Source organism: Crocuta crocuta, unplaced genomic scaffold, assembly GCF_008692635.1.
Source record: "Crocuta crocuta isolate KB4526 unplaced genomic scaffold, BGI_CrCroc_1.0 scaffold339, whole genome shotgun sequence".
Taxonomy (NCBI): domain Eukaryota; kingdom Metazoa; phylum Chordata; class Mammalia; order Carnivora; family Hyaenidae; genus Crocuta; species Crocuta crocuta.
Genome location: NW_027530357.1, coordinates 444927 through 457070, shown reverse-complemented (window position 1 = coordinate 457070; position 12144 = coordinate 444927). Strand labels below are relative to the sequence as shown.

Here is a 12144-nt window from a genome sequence, read left to right as displayed (position 1 = left end):
CGCCTGTCAGGACCCACACGAGAATGGAGCTGGTGGCCGTGGCCACAGTGGTGGTAAGTGGCAGCAAACACCTAGCTGCTCATCATCTTGGTGGGAGGGAAAATCCAAGCGTGGAACAGGATTGCTGCGTTAATGCTGGCGTTCTGCCCCCGTGGTGCCGCACAGACCTTGCCAGGTATGGTGTGTGTGGCGGGGGGGAGAGCTGCTGGCAAACAGATCCCGACCCCTGCCTCCTCCACTCTTCATCTGGTGGCTGCCCGGTGCTCGTAGGTGCCGAGCAGTCTCCTGCGTTCACTGTGGCCGGAGCCATGATTACTCTGACACCTGGCAGCTACTGCCTCGGTTTGGTTGGCAAGAAACAAAAATAGCTTTGGCTGTGCTCGGTTTTCGGGTCAGCTGGGCGACCTCAGCCAAGGGCAGCGGCTTGGCATGGTGTGGTCCCCAGAGGTTCCCTAGAGGGACTCCTCTGGCCTTTATTGCTTATGGACTCAAATCACCTGCACAGTGCTCTTCCTGGACCACTGTGCATGTCTGGCATTGTTTGTTTTCGTTTTGCTCTACTGCTCCTTCTTCCGGGGACACAATCAGGTGCCCAGTTTTACAATTGTGTCCACATGCTGGACACCATGCATTTTACAGGATTTATTTATGTTCACATTTCGTGGTAGGGCAGTGTGAAAGGTTTGGGTGTGGGGGCTGGATTTGGGCGAAGTCACGGTCCTGAGCTTCTCTGAGCCCGTTTACTGAACTGTGAAATGGAAGTAAAAAGACAACAGCAATAATATTCATCACAGTTGTTCTGGGTTGGAGGCGGGCACCCTATACTCGTGATGTTGTACAAAAGTACAAATACTAGTACGTTTATTCATTTATTTTTATTGAAAAATTTTTTAATGTTTATTCATTTTTGAGACAGAGAGAGAGAGACAGAGTGTGAAGGGAAAGGGGCAGAGAGGGAGGGAGACACAGAATCTGAAGCAGGCTCTAGGCTCTGAGCTATCAGCACAGAGCCCAACGCGGGGCTCGAACCTATGAACCATGAGATCATGATCCGAGCCGAAGTCGGGCGCTCAACCGACTGAGCCACCCAGGCGCCCCAATACTATTATGCTTATATATTATCCCAAGAGCAGATACATGCAGGTAGATGGTACAGGAATTAGTATCCCTACTTTACAGATGGGGAAGCAGAGGCCCAGAGTTTCCTCGGGAGCTTTCTCAAACAAAGGGTATGTAGGTTTTCCATGCAGGTAATACCTCTGCAAGGTAGGTTTGGGCTGTTAGATCCATGGCCTCCATCAGAAAAACAGCAAATCTCAAAGGATTTCCTGGGGTGGGGGCGAACTTCATCAGAGGTTCCAATTTAGAGCTTGGCAGCTCTGGGCACCATCCCTCAATCGCCCTCCACGCATGCACCTCCCCAGCTTGCCCATCTCCCCTGCCCTCCTCCCCTTCCCCTCTTCAGGCGCCCCCTGACCAGCCTTCCATCCACACTCCTTAACCAGTGACTCCTCCAAGCCAGCCAGCATGTCCTGAGCAGGCTCCCGGAGAGCCCGCAGGATACAAGACTTGCCTCCTTTGGTTTCCCAATGGAGGCCAATGTAAAGAATGCATTTTCTGGGTTCCTAAATCCCAAACCACTGCAGCATGGCTTTGCCCTGAGGCAGCTCTTCTGTTTTTTCAGCAGCAAATGAGGTGTTTTCTCTCTGGGGCAGGGAGATGCTAGCATTTCCATTTTATACACTTAACGCGTTCTTAGATCCCAGGGTTTCAAACACACACATTTCCAACATGCCTAAAGTTGGCCCCACTGGGCAGCTGAAGAGCTGCTGTAGACACACTGCTTGTATCCCTGGCATCCCTGATACCAAAGATGGAAGGTTCCAAATTCCAAATCAAAATTCCGGCTTGCCTCAAGCCATCATTTGGTGCTCAGTGTGGGTGCATGGATTTATCCTTCATTTCATGCACACTTTGGGGGTACCTGCTACGTCCCAAGCTGGGCACCAAGATCCTGAAATGAGTGACAGTGGGTCCATGTCTACAAGGCATCCGAACGGGCCTGAGATCCCAGTCAATGCTGTTTCCATGCTGTGTTGTCTCTGTTTCCATGATGGAGGTTTCTGGGCTCTTCTACGCCGTCACGCCCTCCTGCCTGGCAAGAGTGTAGGACTCTAACCTGTCGGGCCTGCAAAGGAAGCCAGAATAACCTCTGCAACAATTTTGGTGCTTCCATCTGCCAGTGACTGATTTCTAAATCTCTCCTAAGGGCATGAGTGAACCAGCAGTTTCAGGACTCTGACCTTTCTTGCTGGTACTTTGTAAACTTTTCATGAGAACTTGCGCTGTGCAAGAGTGGAGTCCCCAGAAGGATCGCACCATCTAGAAGCGGGAGGGAGGGAGGGAGTAGACCTGGGGGGCTGGACCAGTGGTTGTCATCCGAGAGCAGTTTTGTCCCCCAAGACATTTGGCAATGTCTGGAGACATTTTTAGTTGTCACAACTGAGGGAAGGGGGTGCTTATGGTGTCCAGCGGGTGAAGGCTCTGTACCCTACAATGCGTAAGATGGCCCCCACCACGGAACAGAGAATGTTCCAGCCCCGGAAGTCAATAGTGCCATGCGGTTGGGGAGCCTTGGGGAGAAAGGGCATCAGAAAGCTGGGGGCTGCTGTGAATAGGCCCGAACCTCTATTTGTTTCAGTCCCTACTTTCAAGTTTTGTGGGGCGACATCTAGGGAGTGAAAGTACTGGGTCGTATAGCAGCTCTGTGTTCAACTTTTTGAGAAGCCACCAAATTGTTTTCCACAGTGGCCGCAACATTTTGCATTCCCCCCAGCAACATACAGAGGCTCCGCCATGGCCTCACCAACACCTTGCTGTTTTCTCCCCTCCCTCCTGCCTCCCTCCTTCCCTCCCTCCTCCCCTCGCTCTCTGTCTCTCTGATTGCAGCCAACCTTGTGTGTGTGTGGAGTGGTACTTTGCTTTGTTGATTTGCGTTTCCATAGTGACTAAGGGTATATCTTTTCATGAGCTGTTGGCCATTTGTATATCTTCTTTGGAGAAATGTCTCTTCATGTCCTGGGCTCATTTACAATCAGGTTGTCTGTCTTTTTGTTGTTGACTTATAAGACTTCTGGATAATTTCCAGGCACTAAACTGTTAGCAAATATGTGATTTACAAATATTTTCTCCCACTCTGTATGCTGTCTTTTCACTTCCTTGATAGTGTTCTTTGATGCATAAACGTGTTTAATTTGAATGAGGCCCAATTTATCTACTTTTGTTTTATGCTCATGCTTCTGGTGTCCCATTTGAGAATCCACTGCCAATTCCAAGCCCACAACAGTTGACTCCTATGTTCTCTTTAAAAAATTTTTTTGTGGTTTTAGTTCTATTTAGGTTGTTGACTCATTATGTTAATTTTTTGTATGCTCTGAGTTAGGAGTCCAACCTCATCAGTTGTCCCAGAACCGTATGTTGAAGAGGCTATTTTTCCCCCCTTGAATGGTCTTTTTTTTTTCTTAAGTTTATTTTCTTTAGTAATCTCTATACCCAGCGTGGGGCTTGAACTCATGACCCTGAGATCAAGAGTCTCATGCTCTTCTGACTGAGCCAGTGAGGCATCCCCCCAACCCTCACATTGAATGGTCTCAATATCTTCATAATAAAAATCTATGGGCCATAGATGTATGGGTTTATTTTGGGATGCTTAATTCTATTCCATTGATCTGTATGTCTGTTCTTTATGCCAGTGCCACACTGTTTTGACTATAGTTTTACAGTAAGTGAGTCCTGCAACTTTGTCCTTTTTCAAAGAAAAAGGCTATTGGGTCCCCTTGCAGCTCCATATGAATCTGTACATTGTTTCAGGTAGTATGGCCGTCGTAACAGTCAGAAGTCTTCCAATCCATGAACATGGGATGTCTTACATTTATTTAGATCTTCTTTCATTTCTTTCAGGAATGCTTTATACACCAACATTGACCAGGTCTTTCGCCTCTTTGGTTAAATTTATTCCTAGATATTTTATCCTTTTGGATGTTATTATAAATGGAATTGTTTTCTTAATTTCCTTTTCAGATTGTTCATTGTTGGTGCACAGAAGCACAACTAATTTTTGCATATTGATCCTGTATCTTACAATTTTGCTTAATTTGTTTATTATTTCTATTAGGGTTTTGTGTGTGTGGATTCTTTTTTCTTTTTAATTATTTTTTTAATCATATATATAGAGAGAGTGTACATGGGGGAGAGAAGCAGAGAGAGAGAGAGAGAGAGAGAGAGAATCTAAAGTAGGCTCCATGCTCAGCAGTGAGCCCAATGCAGGGCTTGATCCCAGGGCCCTGGCATCATGACCTGAGCCAAAATCAAGAGTCAGCTGCTCAACCAACGGAGCCATTCAGGCGCCTCGTGTGTGTGTGTGTGTGTGTGTGTGTGTGTGTGTGTGTGTGTGTATTCTTCAGGATTATCTATATACAGGCATCTCCTGCTTTCTAAAGTTCACATTATGGCACTTTGCTCTTGTGAAAGACCTACATTAGATCTATATCAGTGCCTGTTTTTGATAACTGGAGATCTGAAGAGGATTTCTGCTTTTGGGAAAAAAATTGAAAAGTGAAAATAGCATTCAGCATTTGGTTTGCAGGGAGCTGTTATAGGGCAATGAGTACCCAGACGAGTGAGAGTGGCACTGCCAGGCTCCTTTGGTGAGAACTACGTCAGCACCTCAGCACCAAGCTACCACAGCTTTGAAGCGTGTCTGTGAGCCTATGAGTTTTGTCTTGATTTATGTTGTGTATCTAACGGCAAGACATGTCCTGAGCTACCAGAAAAGCCTAAGAGAGGTTATTTTATGGGTCTGGGAATGCTCAGAAATGTTTTCTTATAAATTAATGGTAACTGCTTCTTTGCTTTATGTCATTACAACTTATGCAAGTTTTCATAGGAACCTCTCTACTTTTGGATGGTGGGGAAACGTGTATAGGATCATGTCATCTTATGATTAGAGATGATTTTAGGTCTTCCTTTTCCATCTGAATGGCTTTAATTTCTTCTTCTTGTCTAATTCCTTTGGCTAGGACCTTCAGTATAATCGCAAAATGGGAGAAATAGGTGAAAAGTGGGCATCCTTGTCTTGTTCCTGATCTTAGGGGGAAAGATTCTTTCACCGTTGATTATATATTAGCTATAGGTTTTTCATAATGTGCCTTATTACGTTGAAGCTCCTTTCTATGCCTACTTTTCTGACTTTTTTTTTTTTAACCATGAATGTGTTTTGGATTTTTGTCAAATGCCTTTTTTTTTTTTTTTGGCGTTAATTGAAGTGATCATGTCGTTTTCCCCTCTGTTCTATGGATGTGGTTTGTTACATTGATTGACGCTGAGCCACCCTTGACTGCCTTTTCTATAAAAAGAAACTTGATGACCTTAAAAGGAAAAAAACCTCCTGACCCTGTGTGTTACCTGGAAAATACCCTTGACAACATTTCAGCTGTTTATGTTGCTCGAAGTGCATAAGAAGTACTGAGATCATGCAGTTCTGGGAAATCTTGAGAACTTTTCTACTTCCCTTAAGAACATAATATTGAAATGTAAAAAAAGACAAAAAGCCATTTATTTATTTACTTATTTACTTATTTTTAATTTACTTTTTAAATGTATATCCAAGTTAGTTAGCACATGGTGCAACAATGATTTCAAGGGTAGTTTCCTTGAGCACCTCCCCCATGTAGCCCATCCCCCCCCCCACAACCCCTCCAGCAACCCTCTGTTGGCTCTTCATATCTACAAGTCTCTTATGTGACAAAAGCCTTTAGATACTAAATTGACATGTTTGAGGTTTGTGGGTCTGGCATTTTTTTTTTTTTTAATGCTTCTACCGTATCCCTGTGGCAAAATTGGTTCCAAAATTCAAACATGTTCAGATCGTGCTTTTGTTTGTTGGCTTTTAAACAATCTTTACTTCAGATAACAATGATCTACTCGTTAATAGGGCGGAGTTAGCGTGGAGGGAAGAGGCCTGGGTTAGAAATGGGAATACCTGAGTTCGTGCACTCGACAAAATGAATTTTTGTGTCTTGTAAGCTCTCACTGCTTATTGGATGCTGTTCTAGACCTTGGAACAGAACAGACTTCCTTTGGTCTTGCTGGCTTTTCATTCAGTTATAGGCATACTCCAGGCCGGGTGCACTAGCGCTAGGGAGGAAATAAGGCAAAGCGTCCTTCCTGCTTCCAGAACCATGGTGATGATTATGACAGTAATACAATGGTGATGGGGGGAGTGATGATGAAGATAATGGTGACAGAAGTAACTGTCCCCTGACATCGACGAAGTGGAATCTGTAAAGAGTCGTCTTTTTTTTTTTTTTTTAGGGAACAGATTTATTGAGATAATTCATATACCGTCTGGTTCATTCATGTACACTATGTACTTCCGTTTCTAGTACATTCTCTACAGTCAATTTTGGAACATTTTCAACCCTTGTACCCTTTAGCCCCATCGTATTAGCCCCGGGCAACCACTCATCTTTGTCTATGAATTTGCCTATTCTGGGCATATCAGATACACGGGCTCACACAATGTGGACTTTGGGGACTGGGTTCTTTCACTTGGTGTAGTGTTTTACAAGATGCATCCATGTTGTAATGTGTGTCTATGCTTCGCTCCTATTTTATGACCAGCTAAGACTCCATTGTACAGCTGGATCACCTTCTGTTTACCCATTCTTCAGTTAATGGGCCTTTGGATTGTTTCTACTTTTTGGGTCTTAGGAATCTATAACAGGCATGATCTGTTTCTCTCTTACGTGCATGTTGATGATTTACGGTGAGCACGTGTTAGTGTACCTAAATTAGAGGGGGGAAACGGACATCCAGAGGCGTTCAGGAACATGCCCAGGACCACAGAGCGTGTTATCCACAGAACCACTCTGGCCACAGCCCTTCCTCTCTGGCCATTGTCAGCTGAATCCATAGAACGCTAGCTTGCCTCCTGCCCCCTGAGTCCCTTTAAGCTGGAAATATCTCCCATTATGTGGACTCTAAAAGGTCTTTCCTTTTTTTTCCTTACAGATTTTCTGAATGACCTTGCTTCTTTTTCTATCTTGTTTGATTTTCTCCTGTTTGACCTTTACCTGGTTAAAATTCTGGGGGGAAATGACAGACTCCAAGCAAGTCACCAAGAGTAAATCAGAAGAGAACTCTATCCCAAGCCAAGCGTCCTTTCCAGCCTCGGACAGCTCAGAGGAGCCACCACAGAAAAATGATGATGGTGGCCCTCTTCCAAAGATTCCTAACCAGGCTGAGTCAGCCTCTCACGGAGGTGCTGAAGGTCCCGATCAGCAAAGAACTTCCGGGCACCCCCCACACCAGAATCCCTCAGGAAACTCCCTTTCCTCTGATGATGCCGGCTCAGTACCCCAAGCCGATGGGACCGGGACCGAAGGCCTGAAGACCCCAGATATCAATGGCCTGTCATCTCCAGTCAAGCCCCAGAGTCATCGAGCCAGACCCCTCTCCAAGGAAGATGAGAAGCAAGAGCACATCAAGAGGCAGCTGATGACCAACTTTATCCTGGGCTCCTTTGATGACTACTCCTCTGATGAGGACCCCAGTTCTGGCTTGTTCCGTGAGTCTTCCCGGAAGGGCAGCCGGGCCAGCCTGGGGACTCCGTCTCTGGAGGCTGCTATGACTGTCGGCGAGCCGGAGAACCCCATCCCCACCATAAGGTAACGTGCCCTTTGTCCTCGTAACCTGGAGGCGTAGAGTTAGGGTGGGTTCTGTACCCTTCCCCCCCTCAGTCAAGCCATCAAGCTGATGCCCAGCTTCCGGGGTAGTTAAGGGAAATGCAGAAAACATAAGCGCCGCCTTCTTTCCTTCCTTTTAAAACCATTTATTGAGCAGCTACTCCATGCCAGGAGACCATCTTTCTAGAAAGAACTTAGCCTAGTTGGGAAAACAACTCTGTGTGTGACTAGTTATAATTTAAGCTGAATGAGCTAGGGCTGATGAGCCATGTGGGATGATGGGGGCTGGAGGGAGGGACCAGGTTCCCTGCGTCCTGAAGACATTTGTTTATTTTTCCCCGGTTCTTTCAACCATACCTTCCCCTTACGGATGCCTTCAAAGCAAAAACTCAGCGTGACCGCATCCAGCGGTCAGTGTCTAGCCTAGGTGTGCATTTGGTGGCTTTGTTTGTTTTGTTGTTGTTGTTTTTGAGCTTTGCCACCTCCGTTCCCCAATTGCAAACAGAATATGGTAGTTCCAGGTAGAAAACTCGGGAAAGAGAGACAAGCGGAGAAAAGAAGAGAGCCACCAACCATGACCTGGCCAGGGCCTCTGCTTCCCTTCTGGTGCCCTTCCCCCCTTCCAGTCTGGTACAAAGAGCAGTTCTTGGTGTCAGAGCCAGAGCTGGTTCAGCCAGGGCTCTGCCACCCCCTGCTGCGTGACCTAGGGCATGGCATTCACCTCTCCTGGCCTCAGTTCCTCATCTGCCAAACATTGACCTGATTAAAAAGCATAATGATTGTAAAGTATGCAGAGACCGGTACACAGTGTGTACTTAATAAGCAACAGATTCCTCTGCAGCACCTCCCTGTGGCTTGTCCTTTGTCCCCTCAACTCCCACTTCACCCACCACTTTACAGTGTATATAAATTATCCATTGACCCCTTAGAACAACAGCACAAGGCTGGTGGTGGGTCCCCATTTTACAGATGAGAAAACCGGGGCTCAGATCTGTGGCATACCTTTCCCAAGGTCGCACAGCTGTGGAGGGGCAGAGCCGAGGTTCAAGGCCAGGTCCGTCAGGCTTCACGCTTGGTTCCGCCGAGCCCAGGGGTTGCCTCTCCAGAAAGTGCCAACATGCTCACTCTTCCCGACCGGTTCTTAGCCTTCATGTGGCAGTTTGGGCAGGGATTAGGGAAGAGTGGTTTACTGAGCAAATTCACCGAAATTGACATACACCAGAGACTATGTCAGAAGTGGTCGTCCACCCGGGGTTGGTAAGTGGTATCTGTGTAGGAGAGGCAGTGTGGCCTGTTTATCACAATAGCTCCAGCAGGCAGCAGGATGTTGCTGCTTTCAAGGAGAGTTCTAGCAGGAAGATGGGAAAAGTACAAATAATCAGGTACACTGATAAGATCATTTCTCAGCACGGCCAATGCCAGGAGGAAAGCAGGTATGAGAGAGGGAATGCCTGAGGGGATCTATTTTATTATTTTATTTATTTAAACATTTTTTAAATGTTTATTTTTGAGAGAGAGAGCATGAGTGAGGGAGGGGCAGAGAAAGAAGGAGACCCAGAATCTGAAGCAGGCTCCAGGCTCTGAGCTTCTGAGCTGCCAGCACAGAGCCTGATGTGGGGCTTAGACTCACGAACCATGAGATCATGACCTGAGCCGAAGTCGGATGTTTAACCGACTGAGCCACCCAGATCCCCCAAGGGGATCTATTTTAGAAAGAGGCGGTCAGGTGGAGGGAGAGCCCTTAGAAGCAGCAGGCTGACAGAACCTTCTACCATGATGGAATGTTGTAGAATAGAATGTTCTAGAACTGTGCTGTCCACTATAGTAGCCACGAGTCATGTGTGCCTTTTGAGATGGATGTGTGGCTGGTGTGACTGAGGAACTGAGTTTATTTATTTAAGTTTATTTATTTATGTTGAGAGAGAGAGAGTGTGTGTGCACAAGCAGAGGAGGGGCAGAGAGAGGGAGGGAGGGAGAGGATCCCAAGCAGACTCTGCACTGTCAGCACAGAGCCCGACTTGGGGCTCAAACTCACAAGCCGTTGAGATCATGACCTGAACGAAAATCAAGAGTCAGATGCTTAAATGAATGAGCCACCCAGGTGCCCCCTTAAGAACTAAGCTTAAAAATTTAATTTTACTTGAAATTCACGTAGCATCACGTGGCTGCCAGCTCTTACACTAGCACAGATTGGCCCTAATGGGTAAGAAGGAGTCAACTGTGTGAATTGTTTCTACCCATGTTAACTAAAAACTTATCAAGACTGCAGGGCTGCCAAAACAGTAACATCTTTACTGTTATTATTCCCTCCTGAGGTTTGGAGTCCTGGCAAGTTGTGAAGATCGGATACACTGATGTTTCTAGGGTACTCAGCAAGAGCACACAGCACTCAGTAAACGGCGCGTTAAACTACGGAGCTGGGACAGATCTCCCAGTCATCCCTCACCGTCTTCCCACCCCATTTTTAAGGGGGCTTTGCTGGTTTGTGCTTAAATGACAGCTTTTCTGAGCTGGTGAATAAACAAAGGCAAAAGATACTCGCCTGTCTTTGAATCAGTGAGCAAATTAGGAAATGCATTTTCTGTGCTTGTGTCTTCCTAGCATGGCAACTTAGCCAGGAGGCGCAGAGGGATCTGATCTTGGTGTTTTATAAACTGGGGGGTGCTGGGAGGTGCAGAGGCCCACAGTCGGGCACAGGGAGGACCAGTGTGCTGTGTGACCTTGAGTGGGGTCCCTTGCCCTCTCTGAACCTCCACTTCCTCATCCATGGCATGAGAAGGCTGGACCAGCCCCCCGACGTGTGACCCCTGGTCAGTGATCTCACTGGGCGCACGGTTCGTTTGCCCCTTAATCTATGTGCTTTCCAGAGCCTGGAATTTAGGATTTGCACCCAGGACAACTCAGGTAGTCTTGCTGGTGCCTCCCAAGGCAGTGGCATTTCTGTGAGGAACATTTCCAGCTCTACTAGGGTCCCCAAGTTGGGAGCCTCCAATGGAGGGGACCGGCATGTGTCCTTTATTCCCAGCGAGCTGGGATGAGAACCCGGGTGGAGGTGTCTTCGGGGAGTCCGGGCTCAGGCACCTGTGTGGTGCTCTGGTCTCAGGTGGTTGTTGAATGAAAAAGTGATGTCAGAACCTGCGTGTTCCAGCCGACCGGAAACATGACATCCACGTGACGCTGAGCGTTCTGTTATCCTCTTGCAGAGTTTTTGGCTTTGGTATTTCGTCATCTCTGGAAACCTCAGACGCTTGGTGTTTGGCAGTCCCCCACCCCCGCCCCTGCCACCCCAACTTTTCTTCTGCATTTAATATGGTTCTATAATCCCCCGTTCCCTCCCATCTTCCCGGCCAGCAGGGGCCAGCTGAGATGATGGACCCAGTGACTTCGTGCTGTCTGTTCAAGTCCCTTCCTCGTCTCTTCTTGGGTGCATCTCAGGCCAGCTGTTGGGACCTGACTCTTCCTTGGACTTGGAAATAGGCCCCAAGTGGTGGAATTCCCACGCAACCCTTAGAAAACAAAGCTGGTGAGAACATTACATGGACAGTGTGCTCACATGCTGTGAAATGAAGGCTACAGGTAATCCCACTTTGCTCACCAAGTGGCAATGTGGTTCGTACGCAATGGGTCTGGGGTAAGAGGCCGGTTCAGAGCTGTCTCTTATTAGTTGGTTTGTTGCCCTAATACTTCTACCTTATGGGTACGTGTGTGGACTCAGTGGGAGAGGACAGGTTCAGGATAACACAACCATAGTCCTGAAAATTAAAGTTATGACCCAGGGGGCGCCTGGGTGGCTCAGTCAGTTAAAGGTCCTGCTCTTGATTCTGGCTCAGGTCATGATCTTACGGTTCATGAGATGGAGCTCTGCATCAAGCTCTGTGCTGAGCGTGGAGCCTGCTTAGGATTCTCTGTCTCTGTCTCTCTCAAAATAAATAAATAAACTGAAAAAAAATAAAGTTATGACCTGGAAGTTCATTAGTTGGTGGTGAACTCATTTAGCAGCAAAATCCACCTTGAATGGATGTCAAGTTATCTGTAGTCTTTATTTATCCCGTTTTGTGTGGATATTCATGCCTTCTGCTGCTGAAATAGTAACATGAAAACGTATAACATAAAGCTTCACAATCATCCCCCCAAAAAGTTCCTAAATTCTAAAGCATATTGAGTCCTGGTAGTTCAGATGAGGCATTGTGGACACATGAATGTAATGTGCTTCGATATCTGCGCAATTAGTAAGCACAGAAAATGTGGGTACTTAATGTGTGTGTGTGTGTGCATGTGTGTGTGGCTGGAAAGTCTGTAAGGAACGTGTCAGAATAGTTAATAATCATTGTCTTTATAAGGTACAGTTATGAGTCATTTAAATTTTCTTCTGTGTTTTCCAACTTCCTGCAGTAGATAT

At 46.7% G+C, this 12144-nt stretch overlaps 1 protein-coding gene across 1 annotated transcript in view; it reads left to right on the top strand.

The window, feature by feature from the left end:
- ACACB (acetyl-CoA carboxylase beta) overlaps positions 1 to 12144 on the top strand; it is a 125178-nt gene that overhangs the window by 17803 nt on the left and 95231 nt on the right. Inside the window, exon 2 of the mRNA XM_077765954.1 lies at positions 7072 to 7727. Coding sequence (XP_077622080.1) covers positions 7081 to 7727 — 647 coding nt within the window. The 5' untranslated portion in view covers positions 7072 to 7080. The remainder of the gene's footprint in view (positions 1 to 7071; positions 7728 to 12144) is intronic.